General features: G+C 46.5%; 1 protein-coding gene across 6 annotated transcripts in view; it reads right to left on the bottom strand.

Moving 5' to 3' along the window:
• OXR1 (oxidation resistance 1) overlaps window positions 1-23,122 on the bottom strand; it is an 864,461-nt gene that overhangs the window by 172,602 nt on the left and 668,737 nt on the right. For 2 of the 6 annotated variants that reach the window (XM_063924311.1, XM_063924317.1), the window contains exon 1: window positions 19,255-19,494. The exons of 2 other annotated variants lie outside the window; for them this stretch is intronic. In XM_063924311.1, coding sequence (XP_063780381.1) covers window positions 19,255-19,429 — 175 coding nt within the window. In that variant the 5' untranslated portion in view covers window positions 19,430-19,494. Of the gene's footprint in view, window positions 1-7,852; window positions 7,929-18,170; window positions 18,238-19,254; window positions 19,495-23,122 lie in introns of those variants that run through there. 2 more of the 6 variants (XM_063924315.1, XM_063924314.1) reach the window with 2 other exon arrangements.

Raw genomic sequence — 23,122 nt, 5'->3', positions numbered from 1 at the left:
AGGGGTCTTACCCGGGAATGTCCCTGCATGATCCAGGGACCGTATTCCCGGGTAAGACCCCTGCATATCTGGTGTGAAAGGGGTATAAGGGGGGGGAGGTGGTGTGTGGAAATATAAGGGAGGGGCATGTGTGTGGCATTACTATGGGTGGCAGGTGTGTGGAAATATAAGGGAGGGGCATGTGTGTGGCATTACTATGGGGACGCAGGTGTGTGCATTACTATGGGGACATGTGTGTATAATTACGCTGTGGGGGCAGGTGTGTGGAATTACAATGGGGGACATGTGTGTATAATTATGCTGTGAGACATCACCAAGCACAGATTTTCAACTGATATTCTTATGTAAGTAAAACCTATTTATTTCTACTCATTTTAAGAGAAATAACAACAAATATCAACATATATTAAATATTATTTGTTATTATGTGTATTATATTTGATTACAAAAACGGATGCTGTGCCTTGGCAAATTTTAAAATCTTGTTTAGTGTGCCACGAGTTTAAAAATCAAAATCACTGCTACAGTATATACTACAATAAAAAAAAAACCACTGAAGGAACACTGAATGCTCAAACATTTCAAATGTCGCAAGCAGATAAATCCGTATAATCTTCTTATGGAGAGTAAAAACCTCCGAAACTTCAGACATCCACTGAAAACGAGAAATACTGGATTTGTAGGATGCATCCATATTTTTCATTAAAGATCTGCATTGCCGTCATTCCAAAATAATATAAGCTAGCTGAATAATAATTTGCATATATAAACTTTACTATTACTAAAGGGTGTGTACACACGGTGAGATCCTTGCTATGCCTGAATTTCACGTGCGATTTCCCTTGAACTTCCTGGAGCCCAGATAGCACAGATTTTGACTAACTTTTCTTGAGATATGGACTATGGGGTATATGCAATTGCGGTCGAATTCCCGAAAATGTCGAAAAACGGGACATTTTCGCCCCCAAAAAAAATTTGACAATGCAATTCAGTACTTTGTCAAAAAAAACGGACTTTCCAAATTCGACTTTTTGAAATTCGACATTTGTCAAATTCGACATTTCTGCATTGGTACAAATGCGGCAATTCGACAAAAGTATATTCAATTAAAGTTTGTAAATTCGACAACAGTGCTTTTAGACCAGGGGTGTCAAACTCAAATTCATCGGGGGCCGCATCAGCAGTTTGGTCCCCATCAAAGGGCCGGTTGTATCTGTAGGTCTATCCAAAATTTACCGCTCCACCTGCCTTATATGTGCCCAGCCATCTGCCCCCTTTTAAAGTGCCCAGCCATGTGCCCCCTTTTATAGTGCCCAGCCATGTGCCCCCTTTTATAGTGCACAGGTCCCCATTTTACACATTGCGGCAAGCACAGGTCCCCATTTTACACATTGCGGCAGGCACAGGTCCCCATTTTACACATAGCGGCAGGTACAGGTCCCCATTTTACACATTGTGGCAGGCACAGGTCCCCATTTTACACATTGTGGCAGGCACAGGTCCCCATTTTACACATTGTGGCAGGCACAGGTCCCCATTTTACACATTGCGGCAGGTGGTGGAAGGAGGGAGAGAGAGAGAGAGAGAGAGGAAGGGAGAGGGGCTGACTTACATTTGAAGCGGTTCTCGCCGCTCTTCAGCCGCCTCTCCCTCCTCGTCTGCGCGGCTCCCTTCTCCCTCCTCCGACGGGGTTTCGTTGAATGACGCGTTTGCGCCGTGACGTCACGACGCAATCGCGTCATTCCGCGAAACCCCGACCCCCCGAGCTGGGCACTCGGGAGAAGGGGGTTTCATGGCGGCGGCACCGCGGGCCATCAGACGAGGTCTGGCGGGCCGGATTTGGCCCGCGGGCCTTGTCTTTGACACCCCTGTTTTAGACAGTAAATTCGTCATTTTCAATCCGCCACACTTTGCTGGCGGAATCTAATAAAAAAATTTAAAAACATGTTTTTTTTTATTGGTAATAGCATATCTATTTATATTAGAAGGGATTAGGTACTTGGTTTGTCTATTTTGGAGGCACAAGTATTATTTATATATTTTTAAAAATATTATTTTTTTTATTTTTTATTTTTTAAATGGAATGTGTAAACATGGGATCCCTTTCAGTCCGCCTGGTTCGGGTGTTCGTTTTTTTTTTTTTGCCAAGTACGAGGATTATTTTAAAAGATCCAGACACTGGATTGAGGTGAGTATAATTTTATTCACAGGTACACCGTGGATTCTACTTGGACAAGTGGACAAAGGTCGGCATGTGAACATAGGTAAGAATGTGTGTGTGTCGACATGTGTGAAATAAAGTTTTACTCTCACGGTGTGCGTGTCCTGTTTTTATTTGGGTATTTTTTTCCCAGTAGAACTACAGGTACCAGCGGGCCCGTTTTTCTCCCGCATGCTGGTACTTGTGGTTCTCCAAGTACCAGCTTGCGGGGGAGGCTTTCTGGGACTTTTAGTACTACTGGAAAAAACAATATTCTGTTAATTTTCTCAAGGCTATCAGCCCCCCCTTGGATGGGGGGGGGGGGGGGGGGGTCGACAGCCTCGGGCTTCACCCCTGGCCCTTGGGTGGCTGGGGGGGGGGGCCCCTTGATTGAAGGGGTCCCCACTCCCCCAGGGTACCCCAGCCAGGGGTGACTAGTTGGATATTTAATGCCACGGCCGCAGGGCGCTGTATAAAAGTGACCCCCGGCTGTGGCATTATCTGTCCAGCTAGTGGAGCCAGATGCTGGTGTAAAAAATATGGGGGACCCCTACTCTTTTTGTCCCCCGTATTTTTTGCACCAGCACCAGGCGCAGAGCCCGGTGCTGGTTTTAAAAATACGGGGGATCCCCTGTCAGTTTTGTCCCCGGATTTTTAGAACCAGGACCGGCTCGAAGAGCCCGAGGCAGGTTATGCTTTGGAGGGGGGACCCCACGCAATTTTTTGGGGGTTTTTTTCCCGTTTTTTAAAAATCGGATCAAAATCCGTCAAATCAGCCGTTTTTCGACAGCAGGACTGTCAAATCCGTTTTTTATTGAATATGTTGAATTTCGGCACCCACTTGCCGGAATTCGACGGTCGAATTGTGTTGAATTAAACAACGGGCGAAAAATTGCCGCGATTCGCTGGTAATTGCATATACCCCTATGTGTTCTTACGATTTTTGGCTTATGTGAGATGTCACTGACATGTGAGATGAACTAGATAGTACACCGATCTAGCAAGTATTGACTTGTCTGCACAGTCTATCTTTTCTTGCGATGCCGACCTGGCGGGACCGCGCATCGGGATCGATCGCAAGGTGACTTTCACCTTGCAATCTGCACTAACTTTTCTTGCGATTTTGACTATATAGTCAAAAATCGAAAGAAAATATCTCACCGTGTGTACACACCCTAAGAGAACTCTTGTCATTCCAAGTGCCCCGGTTTATCCATGCCCCCACCAGTATTGTCCTGCCAGTCACATTTCAGATATGCACCCCCCTCCCCCCATGCTACCTGCAATGCCAGCCACGCTGCAGAAATAGCTCACCCTACGCCCCTGCTGTTAAGGCTGCCTGGCACACAGAGTGTCAGCGTGACTGCTGCTAGGAAAGGGAAGGAGGAGGTCAGGTGTCCCAGCAGAAGCAGCACAGTGTTCCGTACCTCCCCGCAGGTCACTGCTTTCAGCATCTTTCTGCCATAATGTACAAAGCAGAGACAAGCTGATATCTCCGATCCTCCACCTGAGACAAACATTTGTGAGAAATGCGCAGACAACCTGACAGCAATCAGAAATCACCTTCGGAGAGCCGTCTCCATCTACACACTTTAGAAAGGTACTATTTATTCCCCTGGCGAACACAAGGCCACCCAGGGCAGCATGCTGTGAAAGCACGGCCGAGAGCAAAGAGGAGAAAATAACTCTGCAAGCTGCGACAGACTGTCCAGCACACAGCGGAAAGCCAGTTGCCATTCATCTTTAAATACGGGGGGGGGGGGGGGGGGGGAATTGTGGAACGTAAGGATTTTCCAAACAATGAGAAAGAATGAAACTACTACAGGGAGTTCAAAAAGTCCCTCTGCAGTGAGCGCTGACACTCTCCTCTGGGAGCCCAGAGAGGGACAACACTTAGGTAGAAAAGAATGCAACTAATTATCATTTATTTGATGTAAATAAAGTGTTCAAAAAGAATTACGTTGTCTTTTTACTTAGCACACATTCTCTGTGGGGAGACTTTGTTTAGCACACAGGGGAAGATGTATTAAGGTGCATGCTCCGGCCGTTATGTGTACGGACCAGCATCAGCTCCAGATCACGGTGAAGCGGGTCCACGTAATGGCAGCATGTATGTATGTAGCTGTTGTCGTTGTGGGAGAGTGTTAAATCACCCATCTGGTGCTCGGCGCTCAACCACTTTCAGGTCCTGATCAGCGTTGGAGACAGTACGGCGCAGGCGACGTCAGTACTTCTCCCTGTAGCACCCGGATCAGGGGAGAAAAAACAAAACAACTTTATTGGTTTTGTGAAGACTGGGACAGTACTGTGCGCAAGGCAACGACACCTGCAGCTGTCGAAATAGATAGCTGTAGCTGTCGAAAAGGTCAGAGGCATTGACCGTTCATACAATGCCCTACACATCAATGTGCTATGTTACAGATAGCAGTGCTGATAATGACTTGTCTCTTCACGCACATCTCCTCTACATTGTGGAGAAGCGGTATCAGTGCACATGTTTTTCACAATATAGGTTTCTCATTTGCACATGTGACAAAAGTACAATGCCCAGGTGGCAGATGTACCAAGTCCTGGAGAATGATAACGTGGAGAGATAGACTACCAACCAATCAGCTCCTAACTGGCATTATTCAAACACAGTCTGTAACATGGAACTAAGAAGCGGATTGGCTGCAACTTTATCACTCTCCAAGGCTTCGCACATCTTCTACCCCTTACTACTGCATGCACAGCATGCAGCTCCTGTCTGTGACTCAGACACTAATCTGGGTACTAAGAAGAGTGCAGAGGACGATACGAGGGAGACGCACCATTCAGCGTTATACTTAATCTACGACATTATACAGATTGCTTTGTGGCAAAAATACTAGTCCTAATTGCTTGGGGCGCTGGAATCGACTTTGTATACGGCTATAATGCAAATAAGATGCTAAATTCAGGAAAAACTACAAAATTTCAAGGATCGCTTCCCATAGCGAAGCATCGGAATCGTGCCAGGAGTCTGACACCCTATAGGAGAAAGCAGGTAAGTGTATGAGTACACATCTGTATCATCACCCCTTCACAGCACCGTACACAGAATATCTATCATTCGCATCAGAGAGGAAGCCGGAGAACCCAGAGAAAAACTACACAAAACTGTGGGGAACATACAAACTCCACACAGACAGACCTCTCGCCAGAAAATTGATCACAAACCTCCATGGTATGAAATAGCAATGCTAAGTAAAAGAATGAGCACAAGCTTCTGGGATAAGATAATGAAATGAACTTGTGACAGAGATCGCAAAGACGCCATGTTGCATCAGGGGCAATACAAAGGAAAAACAAAAACAGTTATATGAAGAAAGGCAACAAAACAATATCAGCAACATACAAAAGGAAGAAAAAGAAGTTTAAAACAAGTGTCACACTAAGTCAGAAACACAGGGGGCGATTCAGACCCGATGGCTGCTGTGGGTTTTCGCACAGCAGGCGATCAGGTATTAACTGCGCATGCACCGCATCGGACAATGACAACAGGCATCACCGGTCAGCAACGGAATGGTGTGAAAAATCCAATCGCATGGGCGTTCGCAAGGTGATTGACAGGAGGAAGCCATTTGTGGATGGTAACTGACCGTTTATTGGGAGTGTCTGGAAAAACGCAGGTGTGCCCAAGCGTTTTCAGGGAGGGTGTCTGACATCAGCTCCGCGCCCCGATCAGCCTGTTGTAATCACGCTGTAGGAGTAAAGGCGGGAACACACTACCCGATGGCGGAACGGTGGCGATGGATGACTAGATCGTTGAAGAATATAGCGTTCAACTATATAATGCATACACATTGGGGGTCATTCCGAGTTGATCGTAGCTATGCTAAATTTAGCACAGCTACGATCGTTAACTCAGACATGCACGGGGACGCCCAGCACAGGGCTAGTCCGCCCCGCATGTCAGTTCCGGCTCCCCCCGCACAAATACAAAAGCATCGCACAGAAGCGATGCCTTTGTATTTGAGGAATAACTCCCGGCCAGCGCAGCTCCTGCGGCTGGCCGGGAGTTTCTCGTCGCTCGCGCTGGCCGCAGCGGCTGCGTGAGACGTCACGCAGCCGCCGCGACCCACCCCCCAACGGTCCGGCCACGCCTTTGTTGGCCGGACCGCTCCCCCTAAATGGTGACTTAACGCTGCCGTTCAGCCCCCTCACGCCTAGCGACCGCCTCTGTCTCAGAGGCGATAGCTAGGTAACGAGAGCTGACATGCGCCGGCACACTGCAGCGCCGGCACATGCGCAGTTCCGACCCGATCGCTGCGCTGCAACAAATTGCAGCGAGCGATCGGGTCGGAATGACCCCCATTGAACGTTATCATTCTACGATAATGTTCAGTAACGTCATCCCCACCATTCCTGACGGGTTGAGCTGCATGTCAGCTCAATATTGATGAACGCTGAGCGACGCGTGGGAGCGCGCATCATCAATCTGACCCCCATACACACTGGCCGATTTCAAGCTAAAAATAAACGATAATGACGTAAATGTCGTTATCGTTTATTTTTTATGCAGAAATCGGCCAGTGTGTATGCCCCTTAAGTCCTGGGCTACGCAGAGACTGCACAAAGTGGATTTTAGCAGCTCGGCGTACACATAGCATCGCACACTTGCACAGCGAATTTACACTCCCCCTGATGGAGACGACTATCTGAACGCAGGACAGCAAAGTTGGCAGCCCAGCGATCAGGTCTGAATCACCTCCACAGTTACATGGTTCCAAAAACCTACTATAACCACCTAGAGGGAGGCACACTCTGCTTCAGCCAACAGAAGGGGCCATTCGCATTATGGGCAAACCCAAAAAGCCCACTAATGAGCAAAACCATGCTGCACTGCAGGTGGGGCAGATGTAACATGTGCAGAGAGATTTAGATTTGGGTGGGTTATATATGCAAAAACGAGGAACATAGGAGCTAAGGGTTGGTCTATGGCAGTGATGGCTAACCTTGACACTCCAACTGTTGTTGAACTACATATCCCAGCATGCCCTGCTACAGTTTTGTTATTTGGCCATGCTAAAACTGATGCAGGGCAAGCTGGGATGTGCAGTTCAACAACAGCTGGAGTGTCAAAGTTAGCCATCACTGGTCTATGGCTATGCAGACTGAACACAGCAGAAGCGTCTCAGACGCCGTGTTGTTGTATGTAAGAGCTCCAAGCCGCCAGCAGATACACCACCGTAAAAAGCCATGACATGTTTTTCCAACCACTCCACATAAACTCTGCATTAACAACTCCAAACGGACACTTCCTGTCAATCACTTTGCGAGCGACAACGCAGCCGCGCCTTTGCGCATGCACACTGCAAACGCGGCACAAGCGGAGCCTGCCGATAATTACCCACTTACGTTACAAATTGGCCATTGCGTACAAATATTAATTAAGGCCCTATGTGGGGTGGAGGGGTATATTTGATCAAAGCATCCATCAAAAGCTGGATTTAGAGTTTAATATCAGTAACTTCCACTGATGACGTGAAACAATCGTAAAAACGTATTTGAGAAGCAAAAAAAATAAAAAAATAAAGCAAATAGCGGTTTCGAAAAATGTATAAACGTTTACCAATACAATAATATCTGAGCTTTTATTGAAAGAATTCTATATGGGTCACTCAGGCTTACCTTTTGGTACCTCTGTAGGTGAATGGAACCAGGAAGGGTTAACGAAAGTGAACAGATCCATATTGACTTGCATTCTGGTTGACAAAGAAACGCCACGTTCTAAATGTTAGACAAGCCAAGATACCACTTCCAGCGCCTCTAATCTATGTTCCCTCAGTACCACTGGCCTGCAGAGCTGACAGAAAACAAACAGGATGGATCTCTTCATGCAGGCTCCTTCCTCGCAATCTACAGCCATCTGCTTACTACATATCCCACAGTCATGCCACCTACTCACTTATGAAAGAACAACTATATTTGGCCTTGAAAATATAGCTCTTTGCAGGAAGTAACAGAGCGCACAAGAATTAGGAGGGTGCTAAATAAAAAAGTATTAAAAGTCATAATTTGTATTTTATGCAGAAGTGATGCTTCATTTGCATGGGGGGGGGGGGGAATATGTAAAATTAAGTTTAAGCCACATTACCAGATTGAACAAATTTTCCAACGTCACTGAATCTAAATAGATTTATTAACGTTTACAGCTATTTTTGAAATCACTTCACAGATTGCTAATAAGATTAAAGTCTGGGCATTGGCTCAGCCACAACAGGGGGTCTCCTGTTTTTGTATTGTCGTGGCTTACATATCACATCTAATAATTATATACAGTGTATACAATAGCAAGACTGGGAAGAATATAACAGATGGTAAGTATGGGTGAGTTGGGCATGAAACGACACTCATAGGGGGAGATTCAAATGTTTGAAAAGTCAGTTGGGTGTCTGTTTTTTCCTATCTAATAGACAGGAAAAAACAGACACCCAACCGACTTTTCAAACATTTGAATTCCCCCCATAATGCTGACATTCATCATGCCGTCGTTGGCCGTTTGGACAATCATAATGTAGACTGTTAGAATGTCAACGCTTCGTCCTGATGGGCCAGTGGTCACTTACCTTTCCTAGGGGTTGCATCGGCTCCAGTAGTCATGTGACTGTCACTTCCAGGTCAGATCTCCAATGCTGCAGTGGCCCAGGACGTAGTTCTCCCCTATCCCTACCTCTCCTTCTAGTGCCTAACCCTAACCTCCCCCACAGCAGCCTAACCCCAATCCTCCACCAGCTGCCTAATCCAAATATTGATATTAGTGGTGTCGGCAATATGGATGGTTAACCTTTTTACTACATCCTGTATGGCTTTGGTATGCCTTGACAACATTCATAATCTAGACTGCACAATGCCAGCTGGGCGGCACCCAGCATGCTACAGAAGGGACTGCAGATTCTGCTTTTTAGCAGAATCTACAATCCGTGCTGAATAGGGTCCATAGCCTAGAGAGTAGATCAAAAGCAGCAATTACCGTTAAGGTAAAACAAGATTGGAACAGGCACTACAAAAATAATCAGACCTCGATTTACTTGGATTTTCAAAAAGTAATTTGGGGTGTAAAGGGAATTTGGGTGTAAAAGATGGAGAACAACATTTTGATATGAACTTTGTGGATGCCAAGGACCAGAGATTCTGACAGGACAATAGATTGTGGAACGGCTTGTCGTGGACTGGAACCCGAGACCCCAGACTACTATTCAGCACAGATGGGATAGCCACCGGTGCCCTAATACAGCAGACCTGCTTGTGAAGAGGCCACAGTGCCCTCTAATTCTGCAAAAGCAACCTCATGTGAATTCTGGTAACACTGAGCTATGTGAATAGGGCGATATGTGGTGGAATGGAATTAAAAATAGAAATCCAGTAGGCTCAGGACCTGGGTGCTGGCCACCCCATTCCAGGAAGGTCGTCGTTTTTACTGGGATTATCAGATACCATATGTACTGCTTGACATTAGGGAAGTACCACCAGGTTGTGGTTTGTTGCACTGAAAAGATCTTTAGAATAATGGTTCCAAACTTGGGACCTGATTCGGGTCGCATCACGCAGGGCCCGTCCTGCGCGAGCAGTTAATGCGATTGGGCTGCATTAACTGCAACCGCCGCATTCACAGGGCGGGCGGCACCAGGGAATTTTGCGTTAGCTGCATTTTCGGGGAGGCTGCATGTCGTCAATCCAAAAAATGGAGGCGGGGCACTGCAAAAGAAAAATGGAAAAGGCCACCCAGTCCTTACAGAGCATGTGTATCAGCTGCATGAGAAGGATTGCAGAAGTCATGCTGACCGTGAGAGTGCACCTGGTGCAGGCCTAACATGGGCTGTAGAAGTATAACGCCTTAGTGTGAACCTTTACACCTATGGACAGAGTGCTTATTGCAGATCACATGGTAGGAATTGTTTGGCCAAATGGCAGGAACCACATAAGACCATAAGAGAAATAGGTAAGGTCACGTATAAAGAATATCAGCCAGGGAGGAGAAAACACAACCCAACTTATCACTTAAATCTGATAAACCTTGTTCGGTAAATAATGGAGCAGATTCAGTTGTTTTTGTGCCCCCTGCTGGGCGTCTATCGGAGCTATTCAATTGTTGCTCAGATCACACGCAAAATGCTAGTTAACGACGCAAAGCGGCTAAACCCGTCTAAAATGGGTGTCCAAAGTCCGGGTTTGGGCGCCCAAACTACCGAAGTAAAAAAAAAAAAAAAAATTCCTCACACCTCCGGAGTGAGCGCGAAAAAGTGTGTCTGCTGCGGCTAATGGGCATCTTTTGGAGCAACAATTGAATAGCTCTGATAGACGCCCATTCCTTCAGACGGCCAGCAGGTGTCATGCGTCTCAACTGAATCGGCCCCACTATGCTCCTGCCTACATTAACAATGTCATCATTCATAGCCCTGATGGTACAAGCAGTAATAGGCTGGGTACATACTACACAGACATATCCGCCGAATGCCTGTTGTGCCGACACAGCAGACAATTTGCTATGCATACACACTAACCAATCGCCGCTCGAAAGGTCTGTGCAGATGTAACAACTGGGCGGGCATTTGAATTTGCCGGTCCAGTGATGATGTCAGTCTCTACAGCCAGTGTATGGGCGTCGGCGCATTGCCTGTAGAAACAGCCAGACATGCAGATATATCTGCAAGATATATCACCATTGGCTGTGCTGCAGGGCTGACCTGATACGTCTATAAATGACGTTGTTCACAGATACTGGGTGTACACAACCGCTGACGACATACAGATATATCGACCATTCGATGGTACTGGCAATATATCAGTGTGTACAGGAATAAAAATGATCACATCCTTCAGGCACAACTAAGGCAGAGGCCAACTAAGGGGGACATGTACTAAGCAGTGATAAAAGTGGAGAAGTGAGCCAGTGGAAAAGTTGCCCATAGCAACCAATCAGCATTGACGTAACATTTATAATGTGCATACTATAAACATATTCAGAGCAGCTGATTGGTTGTCTCCACTTTTATCACTGCTTAGTAAATGTCCCCGTTAATATGTACACTACTGACAAGTTAGAGCCTTTTCAGCAATCGCAGAATATTATGGGAGGTTTATATCTTCACTTTTACTGACCTTACTTAGGCTACGGCCACACAAAGCGGTCAAACGGGTCCCGCTGAACAGGACCCGCTTGGCCGGGATGGACGTTTTGTGTTCACATGGATCCTGTTCTGTGGGATCCCGCTGAACAGGATCTGGCCAGTGACACACAAGATTTCAATAGCACACAGTGCGGCACATTGAAATGTATGTGTTCACATTGAAATCCCGCCGTCCTGCCATCCGGCTCAACTGCAGCATGCTAAGGTTGGATCCGGTGGTGGCGGGACTGCCGCACATGTGTGGGCGCCTGCATAGGCACCCATGCGCAGTCTTCTTGCGGCCAAGCGGGCCCTGCTGAACGGAACCCGCTTGGCCACTATGTGTGGCCGTAGCCTTATGGTACATTAGAATCCTGAATAGGAATAAGCTTTTCAGGTATTAAAAGTGTTTGTTAGCACCAGACTTTACAGAGGAATTTATCATACATACAGATGCCTCCATTGTAGAGAGAGGAGCAGTTCTTTCCTAGTAGAAAGAAAGATCAACAAACATCTACTTGTGGCATAATAAATCTATCTGCACATATTCTGGACTTGCGTGTTATTTACGGACATTTACGTTGCAATGCGTCACTGGAGACCGTGCCTGGTACCTGTTCCAGTAACACATATGGGGAGGGGGGGGGATGTTGACCCTATTAGCCGCGATGATTTTGCGGGTGCGAATTTTACAGCGGCCCGAATTCGCACAAAAATGCTTGCTGCCCCATAGAGCGCCGAGCACTTTGGTGCGGAATCAGCCCAAAAACAGGCTGTAAAGGGTGAGAGATCCGGCGCCAACACCGGCATTTAAATGCCGCGGCAACAGCACATCGCACCCTTTGCGGGTAATAGGATCAACCCCATATTACTGTATATATATATATATATATATATATAATTTATTTATTGTTTAAACTCCTTATCTCCAAACTGTAGTGACTGTTTATGATCTATGTTACCAAAACTCATCGTACAAGTACAGTCCAAAATAAATAAACCCCAAACAGACAATCTCGTTTTCTTATAAAAAAAAAAAAAAAAAATAAAAAAAAAAATATAAAAAAATAAATAAAAAAAAAAAATAAAATAATAAAAAAAAAAAAAAAATAAATGGTAATTAGTTTTAAGGTAAACCTCAGACTCTCAGGGGTAAATTTACAAAAGTTTCTAAAACAGAGAATTGGTGATGTTGCCCATAGCAACCAATCAGATTCTGTGTATCTTTTTCTAAAAGCCAATAGAGAAATGACAGACAAAGATACACAGAATCTGATTGGTTGCTATTGGCAACATCACAAATTCTGTTTTAGAAGCTTTAGTAAATTTACCCCTTACAGTTGGCTATTGATAGCAACTTTTTCCACTCCACCAAAGGCACATTTGATCAGAAATGTATGTAACCAAGGGGACTATTCATGAAGCAGTGAAAAGACTGGAAACGTGAGCCAGTGGAGAAGTTGCCCATGTCAACCAATCAGCTGCTCTGTATAATTTTATAGTATGCAAATTATAAGTGATACGTCAATGCTGACTGATTGCCATGGGCAACTTCTCCACTGGCTCACTTCTCCACTCTTTTCACTGCTTCATGAATAGACACCCTAGTATCTTCTTGCTGTAATCTGTACTAATTGTAACAAAGAGATACGTTTATGTGACCGGCGATTACAGACGCCGGGATCCCAGCATCTGAAAATCCCGATGGTCGGCATACTGACCACCAGGGACGTCCACGACACCCACAGAGTGTGAATAAAACCTGTGGTGATCACAATGAGCCCGCAAGGGGCTCCGTTAGGCTCGCAACCCCCCCCCCCCCCCCCCCCACTGTCCATCTAGCAGCCGGGATCCCGCCGTCGGTATTGTGACTAAAGATATATAGGGGCATGGCTTCATGGGGAAGCGGCGTGGCCACAGAGCCCCCTTTTACAGAGTACAGCAGGTAGAGCTCCCTTTTACACATTACGGAAGGCAAAGTCCCCTTTTACACAGCACAGCACAGCACGTTAGGTAGAACCCCCTTTTACACAGCACGGCAGGCAGAGTCCCCCTTTTACACATTACGGCAGGTAGTCCCCCTTTTACACATTACGGCAGGTAGAGTCCCCCTTTTACACAGCACGCCAGGCAGAGCCCCCTTTTACACAGCACGCCAGGCAGAGCCCCCTTTTACACAGCACGCCAGGCAGAGCCCCCTTTTACACAGCACGCCAGGCAGAGCCCCCTTTTACACAGCACGCCAGGCAGAGCTCCCTTTTACACAGCACGCCAGGCAGAGCTCCCTTTTACACAGCACGCCAGGCAGAGCCCTCTTTTACACAGCACGCCAGGCAGAGCCCCCATTTTACACAGCACGCCAGGCAGAGCCCCCATTTTACACATTACGGCAGGCACCCCCCTTTTTTTTATTTAATTTATTTTTTACACATTGCAGTCAACATTTTTTTTTGCCATTTTGCAAATGATTGTGCCAATAAATCTGCGATGTATGGGTTCACAGATCACGGATTCAGAACAAAACCAAAAAAATCGATTGTTGTTAAATCAGTTTGTTGGATTTCACATTTCAATTGGGGCTGTCGATCGCTAGTGTCTGGTAACAATCAGCAGATTTGCAGACTGTTTCTAGTAAACTGATGAGCCTTTCCAGATTCACAGATCTGTATTTGCTGAAAATGATCTGCAAATCACTGAAAAATATCTGTAATGTATGTGCACAGATTGGTGGATTGGAGAATCTTTAAATCTGGGAAAAACAATCGCAGAATCTACAAATAGTTTTTTTGGCCGATTGCTGATGTATGGGGGCTTTATACTCCAAATCAGAGGTTTTCTGATAAAAGGGCTTACGTAGTGCAGTGTGACCAGAAGAAAATAGTTCTGAAACTTCAGGAGCTCAATACGGGATGTAGTTATGTGACCGACGGTCACTTAACCTCCCCCTACATCCCGCCCCCTCACAATCCGACCAACAGGGACTATTCCCACTCGTGGATGTCCACAACACCCATAGAGTAAGAATAGAACCCCTGTTGCCACCGAGCCCGCAAGGGGCTTGCTGCACCCGCTAACCCCCCACCGGGATTCCGCTGCCGGGATCCCGGCGTCGGTATGCTGACCGGCGGTCCACGCATACCACACCCGCTCAATACAAATAATTACAAAAGTCAGCAGTAGAAAATTTAAACATATTTCTATACCGACACCTGGAACACACGTTAAATAATTGTGATCTGTGTACTACATGCAACAGAGATCTATATTATACTGTACAAACACATTTTAGGTTTCTGTAAAGGGCCCCATACACTAGGCCGATTTTGCCCGATTTCAGCCCAATTCGGGCATTCGGCCCGATATATTGAGTGAAATCGGGCATTATTGGGATGCTTGAAAAGCCGATCCGATGCGCGTTCCCGTGAGCATTGGCTCGGAACCCCCTAGATCCGACATATCACGAATGCTGCACTCGTTATATGTCGGATCCCGCAGTAAATAGATAGGATAGTAAAAGATACATCGTATGCAAAAAAAACCTGAATACGATATATCTAATACTATCTTAACAACGGGGAGGCTGCCGGGAGGTTGGATGAAATCTTATATGACATGACGGACCGTCATGTCATATAAGTGTATGGGGCCCTTAACAGAGGATGTGTGGGATGCTCTGGGTATTTGTTTTTATCATCATCAAACTTTTTGTTCTACCAAAAAAAAAAGGGTAATCAATCAGTGGTTCCCAAACTTGGTCCTCAAGGCAGCCTAATAGTCCAGGTTTTAAGACAATCCATGCTTAAGCACAGGTTACTTAATCAGTTTGATTATACTATCTGTGCACAAGCATTTACATCCTTAAAATGTAGCCTGTTAAGAAGCCTTGAGGAAGGAGTTTGGCAAACTCTAGAGTAAATATTGACGGAAGAAAAAAAAACAAAAAAGAAGGAAGAGAAGAGAAGACAATTGCACTCAGTTACACTTATACAGTGGCTTGAAAGCCATTCACAGGTTATTGCCGGGGGTTCTCTTCTGGCACCGGTGAGCTGGCTCTCCATAGGGTGTTAATGGGAACATGGACCAACCCTGCTCGCTAGCCAGGCTGAATTCCCGAGTCACTGGATCTGGGTTATTGTGCAGCAATCTTTTCACAGCGAGCTGTAACCCAGGTCTCATTGGAGAGAGATAAAGTACCAGTATCAGCCTCTAACTGCCAGGTTGTGTTTGAAAAATGACAGGAGCTTATTGGTTGGTTCTTTGGAGTAAATGTTTCATGCTTCGGTAGGGGGGAGAAGTGGTATCATCGTATGTTATGTGCACGGATACTGCTTCTCTACCATGTACGACAGCGGCGGTGTGAACATAGCGACAGGGGCGATATGCATACATACAATAAAGTTTGGGGTTTTTTGTGTTTTTTTTTGGGGGGGGGGGTAATCTACAAATACCGCAGGGGCCACTGGGGGACCTCTGACTGGTGCATGCGCAGACAATATGCAGCGCCGGTCAGCGAGAGCAGAGACACCCGAGAGAGGCAGAGTGTACTTAAACACACAGGTACTTTATCTCTCTCCCTCTTCGGAAAACATGTTTTTAATACATGTTGGCGTTATGTGGAACCGCTTCACCGCGATCCGGAGGTGAAGTGGTTCCTTACACAATGGCCGAAGCAAGTATTCCAATACATCTACCCCTTTATCTCTCTCCATTTTAGCTCTCTCCACGAGTCTTCGGACATGTATACATGAATTGTTGATAAACAGAGTTTAAAGCAAATGCAAGTCTTTGTACTGCATCCTCGCTTTTTGAGACCGTTCAAGGCATCTTTGTAAGCTCGCAAAGTACAGAGCATTAATGCTGGTGAACACTGCAGGCAATGACGAAACGTTGTCACAAACTCTGATTGTGTTTACAGGTCACCTCTTTAAAGGTGGGTACAGTGATATCGTCTAGTGTTTTCCCTACCCTCCCAGGCCACCAATATAGTGCATACACACGTGCGATATCGTGACGTCATGCTGCGGCCGGCCCATACATGCCGCTTCTGGAGATATATAGTCAGATTGAGCAGCATGTACAGCCGAGAGCGGGGGTCGCGGCCATCGCTTGTAGCATATACACCGGGTGATATTGTAAACGATATTGCTCAGGAGGGTAAACACGTACAATATTATTTACAATATCGCCTAGTGTGTATGCGCCTTAAGATTCATTTTTGGACTATCCATGTGAAAGACAATTTAATAAGAACCCCTTTAATACCTGTCTTCAAGTACTGAGCACATAAACCATATGGCCTACAACACAATGGAGATCATTTAACTTATCAAGCGACCTTAAATCCTATTAAATGCCATTGGACGCTCATCGTGCCAAAAGTTACGAAAGCAAGTTTATCTGTACACACACACACACACACACACACACTTCCTGTGTCAAAGTCAGAGTGTCCTGCTGCCTAATAAACAAACACTCCATTAACATGAGGAACAAAAAGGACAACGTTGTCAGTAGGGCACGCTACAAACATCTAATTTTCCAACCTCTCTCATTCCAGTTATCTAAGCAAACCTATATCTTATAAACATATAAGTAACAAACGATGTGTAAGAACATTTTAGTCCAAAGAAAATAGTCTATACCTCAAATTACTGCCATATTCCTTCAGCAGATAACGTTTCCTTACACGTAGGGGTGTGCTGGATTCTCTGCTTAGATTTGGCTGTACCATAGACTCATTTCCATTGCAGAGTCAGTAAAGTGTTAACTTTTTTCTTTTTTCCCCCTTTCTAAAATACATTCCATTTGAAAATGCTTCTTGCATTTTAGACTATACTGGCGTATCCGCATATTAGGACAAAACTTCATGTAGGGGGCTGAGCCCTAGTTCCACAGACCTGCAGAATCAAATGAGACCACGGAAGTAAATATTCCACGGTGTAAAGGAATGGCCCACGCCAAATACCATCACAAATGCCTATACATGTTCAGTACATACACACAGAGACCATTGTGCAGAGTAGAAAGCCTTTGTTATATATATATATATATATATATATATATATATATATATATATATATATATATATATATACTCCAAACTCATCTAACAAGCAGCGGCACTCAGAGATTTCAATAAGTGAAAAAATTTGAAAGTTTTTAATCCATGTTAAAACATGTTAAGGCCAACGTTTCGGGGCACACCCGCCCCTTTGTCAAGGTGAACCACAAGTCACTTGTGGTTCACCTTGACAAAGGGGCGGGTGTGCCCCGAAACGTTGGCCTTAACATGTTTTAACATGGATTAAAAACTTTCACATTTTTTCACTTATTGAAATCTCTGAGTGCCGCTGCTTGTTAGATGAGTTTGGAGTATCAATTGTTTCCAGAGGGCACCGGAGCAAGTCTTTTTAAGAGAGGTGAGTGCCGGTCCTACACGCTATTTATATATATATATATATATATATATATATATATATATATATATTCCCAAATAAAGACAGCGGCACTTGAGGATTTAAATGTATGAAGAAGTGTAATCAAAGCATACAGGTAACCAGCGTTTCGGGGCTCACATGCCCCTTTGTCAAGGTGTGTATATGTATATATATATTATATATATATATATATATATATATATATATAAATAATTTATTGTTTCTTTTATAGCGCAGCAAATTCCATTGCGCTTTCCAACTGGATACAATAAGACAAAACTGGGCAATAACAAACAGTCATAGCGGTAGGAGGGCCCTGCTCGCAAGCTTACAATCTATGGAGATATAGATAAAACTAATTTCTAAGCAGCCACAGGTAGAACGGGATATGGTTATACTCACTCTGCAGCGCAGTATTGTGGCCCACTGTGGGGACAGTGTCCTTTTTTGGCATTTCCTAATCGCAGACGGTTACCTGTGCGACATCTACCCGAGATAGGTCTACAACAAAGTCAGCTGTTCCTGGTCCCAAAGCGGCGGCCTTGGACGGTTACAGAGTGCACAGGGAACGGATCAGCCCCCAACGGCTGCACAAACCAGATGGAAAACACGGATGACAATTTAGAAGGCTTGAAAAAAAATTTGGGGCAACCTTTTCAGATCCAGCCCACCTATTACTAATAAGTGAGACCAGAGCTCGACAGCCTGGGGCTATCCAGCAGTTGAGAATGTAAAGCTGGGCACACACCGGAACGATGCTGAAACCCAGCAATGCCATGTACCTATATGCAGCATCGCCGTGCACACTACACTATGCACAGTATGGCGATGCAATATATTGTGGCACGCTTCATGTAACAGCACAGCGTGGTCCGTGCAATCGTCCACCCATCAAATGAACTGGGTGGATTTGGGGTACACACTGTACAATGGTCGTTGCGATCCGTCACAAAGCATAACATCGTCCAGTTGCCCTTATTTATCAATGAGTGATAAATTTCACTGCGAGTGATAAATTGCACCAGCCAATCAGCTCCAAACTGCCATGTCACAGGCTGGGTTTGAAACATAACAGCTAGGAGTGGATTGGCTGGTGCAATTTATCACTCATTGATAAATAAGGGGAAGTATATCGTATGGTTTATGAGCGATACCAGGACTTTGTGCGCTCCAGAACTTACAGCAGCCACTTGACTACGTGTTTTAAAATTTGATTCTGTGAATCAAAATATGGAACTACAAGTCTCAGCATACCCTAACAACCTATGTATGTGAAGACAGGACTTTGATGTGGAACTACAAGTCTCAGCATACCTTTCCAGCCTCTATGTGGTCGGAAGGAGCTGTGGAACTATCAGCCAGCATGCATACCAGAGTCAGGGGGGGGTGTATACTGGGACTTGTGGTTCCCCAGCAGCTGGAGAGGAGCAGATTGCAGGAGACCCTCCCCACCCTCTCCGGCACAGAGCGCAGGACTCCCCCTGACCTGTGGGCAGAGGACTCATCTCCCTGTCCGGGCTGTCCGGCGAGCTCTCCCCCCGCCCGGCCTCCTCCTTTAGGTAGTCCTGGAAGTGCACCTCCCGCATCCCCAGCCACAGGCGGTTGGCGGTGCCCCGCAGGACTCGGCCGCCTCTGCCGGTGATGGTGGTCAGGTAATCCATGTCCCTGCCCCGGCCCGAGGGCTCCTGTCACACTGCCGCAACTTCCAGCGAACTCCGGGCAAAGTTTTCCCGCAGCCCCGCCCCTACCATGCCCTGCCCCGCCTCCCGCTGGCCACTCCCCTCCTGTCAGATGGGGCCGCTTGCTTCTCGCCACCCCAATCATGGCCTCCCTTCTGCTGTCTTCCTCCTCATATCTCCATGGTGTCAGGGCATGCAGGTTACTGCTGCTCTCAGCTGGGTGCTGCTGCTATAAACGTGTCAGGACGCTGGCTGCTGATGCTGCAGGCATGTCATGGGGAAGATGACAGGGAAACTGCACTTACCACAGTTAACAGAGTATATTAATAAAATAATGAATTAATAAATATATTCCACAGTGGTGTCATCAGAATCCCCCCCCCCCACTGTCAGTGCTCAGCTTAGGCCCCAAGGCACCTGCATGTGCGCCTCTTTTGCTTAATACCCCTAATGGGGGCTTTTTGGTGGGTCCCCCCCAGTGTTGGACTGAGGCATAAAGGGCCCACCGGGGGAATTCAGTGGTAAGGGCCCATGTTTAAAGGTGTGGCCAGTTTCCTGAAGGGGTGTGGCCAGCCACCACATTGGTTTGCCTAACCATGAAAGAGTGCATGGTTGATTCTATATCGGAGTGGGAGAAGGGACCTTCTGACGTACCTAGTGGAGGAGACACGTCACCAGGGGCAGGAGCTACGGGCGAACAGGGTACCCGAAAAGTACCCTCACGGGCTCGCTTCGGGCTCGGTGGCTCACTCTGCTTCGCTCGCCACCTGATTACTAAAGGTAATAGTTGATGGCGTGGATAGTAGAGGAACTATCCCGCTGGCATAGCTCCTCCCCCTTGTGCCGTGGCTTCTCCTCCTGACTGAAAAGGTCCCTTAGCCCACTTGATTCTAGCATCTACCAAAGAGTGCATGGGCTGCGCCCCTTGATAAATATATATATAAGTAGTAAATACTACTAATGCATGCATGATAATGTACAAGAGTAATACACCATAGGGGGTAATTCCAAGTTGATCGCAGCAGGAATTTTGTTAGCAGTTGGGCAAAACCATGGCCCTCATTCCGAGTCGTTCGCTCGGTATTTTTCATCGCATCGCAGTGAAATTCCGCTTAGTGCGCATGCGCAATATTCGCACTGCGACTGCGCCAAGTATCTTTGCTATGAAGAAAGTATTTTTACTCACGGCTTTCTCATCGCTCCGGCGAACGTAATGTGATTGACAGGAAATGGGTGTTACTGGGCGGAAACACGGCGTTTTATGGGCGTGTGGATGAAAACGCTACCGTTTCCGGAAAAAACGCAGGAGTGGCCGGAGAAACGGGGGAGTGGTTGGGCGAACGCTGGGTGTGTTTGTGACGTCAAACCAGGAACGACAAGCACTGAACTGATCGCACAGGCAGAGTAAGTCTGGAGCTACTCTAAAACTGCTAAGTAGTTTGTGATCGCAATATTGCGAATACATCGGTCGCAATTTTAAGATGCTAAGATACACTCCCAGTAGGCGGCGGCTTAGCGTGTGTAACTCTGCTAAATTCGCCTTGCGACCGATCAACTCGGAATGAGGGCCCATGTGCACTGCAGGGGGGCAGATATAACATGTGCAGAAAAAGTTAGATTTGGGTGGGTTATTTTCTTTTTGTGCAGGGTAAATACTGGCTGCTTTATTTTTACACTGCAAATTAGATTGCAGATTGAACACACCACACCCAAATCTAACTCTCTCTGCACATATTAAATCTGCCTCCCCTGCAGTGCACATGGGGGGTCATTCCGAGTTGTTCGCTCGGTAAAAATCTTCGCATCGCAGCGATTTTCCGCTTAATGCGCATGCGCAATGTCCGCACTGCGACTGCGCCAAGTAAATTTGCTATGCACTTAGGAATTTTACTCACGGCATTTTCATCGGTCTGGCGATCGTAATGTGATTGACAGGAAATGGGTGTTACTGGGCGGAAACAGGCCGTTTTATGGGCGTGTGGGAAAAAACGCTACCGTTTCCGGAAAAAACGCAGGAGTGGCTGGAGAAACGGGGGAGTGTCTGGGCGAACGCTGGGTGTGTTTGTGACGTCAAACCAGGAACGACAAGCAGTGAAATGATCGCAGATGCCGAGTAAGTGTGGAGCTACTCAGAAACTGCTACGAGGTGTGTATTCGCAATATTGCGAATACATCGTTCGCAATTTTAAGATGCTAAGATTCACTCCCAGTAGGCGGCGGCTTAGCATGAGCAAATCTGCTAAAATCCACTTGCGAACGAACAACTCGGAATGACCCCCATGGTTTTGCCCAACTGCTAACAAAATTCCTGCTGCGATCAACTTGGAATTACCCCCATAGTCCTGTGCAGTATAAGGTAACATGTATAATGTACAATTCAAGTGCACAGTCTGGAACCTGATCCATAGTGGAGGGGACGGGCCCCCCTAGACAGTAGGGCCCACCGGTGGTTTCTCCTGTACCCCTGTGGGCCAGTCCAACCCTGGGCCCCCTATAAAGCAATCATTGTTAGCTTCTCATCAGCCATACAGACTTCATCAGGGGCCACACGTGGCAGGCCCCCTTAATTTTTAAAAGGGCCACACATCACCCTAAGGCAGTGATTTTCAACCTTTTTTTACTCGCGGCACACCGAACAATATTTTAAAATTGCCAAGGCACACCATCAGTTCCCCACAGAACAAAAACAAAGGCCCTCATTCCGAGTTGTTCGCTCGGAGTTTTTCATCGCATCGCAGTGAGAATTCTCTTAGTGCGCATGCGCAATGTTCGCACTGCGACTGCGCCAAGTAACTTTACTATGAAGAAAGTAAGTTTACTCACGGCTTTTTCATCGCTCCGACGTTCGCATTGTGATTGACAGGAAATGGGTGTTACTGGGCGGATGCACGGCGTTTGAGGGGCGTGTGGCTGGAAACGCTACCGTTTCCGGAAAAAGCGCAGGAGTGGCCGGAGAAACGGTGGGAGTGCCTGGGCGAACGCTGGGTGTGTTTATGACGTCAGCCAGGAACGAAAAGCACTGAACTGATCGCACAGGCAGAGTAAGTCTGAAGCTACTCAGAAACTGCTATCTCGTTTGTAATCGCAATATTGCGCCTACGTCGGTCGCAATTTTAATAAGCTAAGATTCACTCCCAGTAGGCGGCGGCTTAGCGTGTGTAACTCTGCTACATTCGCCTTGCGAGCGAACAACTCGGAATGAGGGCCAAAAAACACACACTGGCCGTCACAGTAAAAAAAAAATCCACACATACATTGGCCTACCCAGAAAAACAATCACATTGCTCCCCACATAAATCCTATTGCTCCCTACATAAATCCTATTGCTCCTTACATGAATTATTCACATTGTTACCCCAATAAATCCATAAATCCTTATTCTACCCACATAAATCCCCACAGGAGAAATAAAATAACAAATATTAGCCCCTACCGGTCAGCTGTCCTCCTCCCTGTCCCTCAGTGGTGGGGGTTATTCATAGTGGAGTGCTGCGAATATGGAGCAGCGGGTGGGGGGGGGGGGCAGGTGTGGATGTGGGTGGGTAAGGAAAGCTGTGTATGCAGGCAGGAACTGGAATATGTGTATGCAGGCAGGTGGGCTGGCTGGGTGGTGAGACACGGCGGCCGTGACCTATGATATCACACCGCCGCGTCTTCAAGGCATAGGTCATGGCC

This window comes from Pseudophryne corroboree, chromosome 5 (genome assembly GCF_028390025.1).
Source record: "Pseudophryne corroboree isolate aPseCor3 chromosome 5, aPseCor3.hap2, whole genome shotgun sequence".
Lineage (NCBI taxonomy): Eukaryota > Metazoa > Chordata > Amphibia > Anura > Myobatrachidae > Pseudophryne > Pseudophryne corroboree.
Note: the sequence above shows the minus strand (reverse complement) of the source record. Positions and strands in the feature narration are given on the sequence as shown.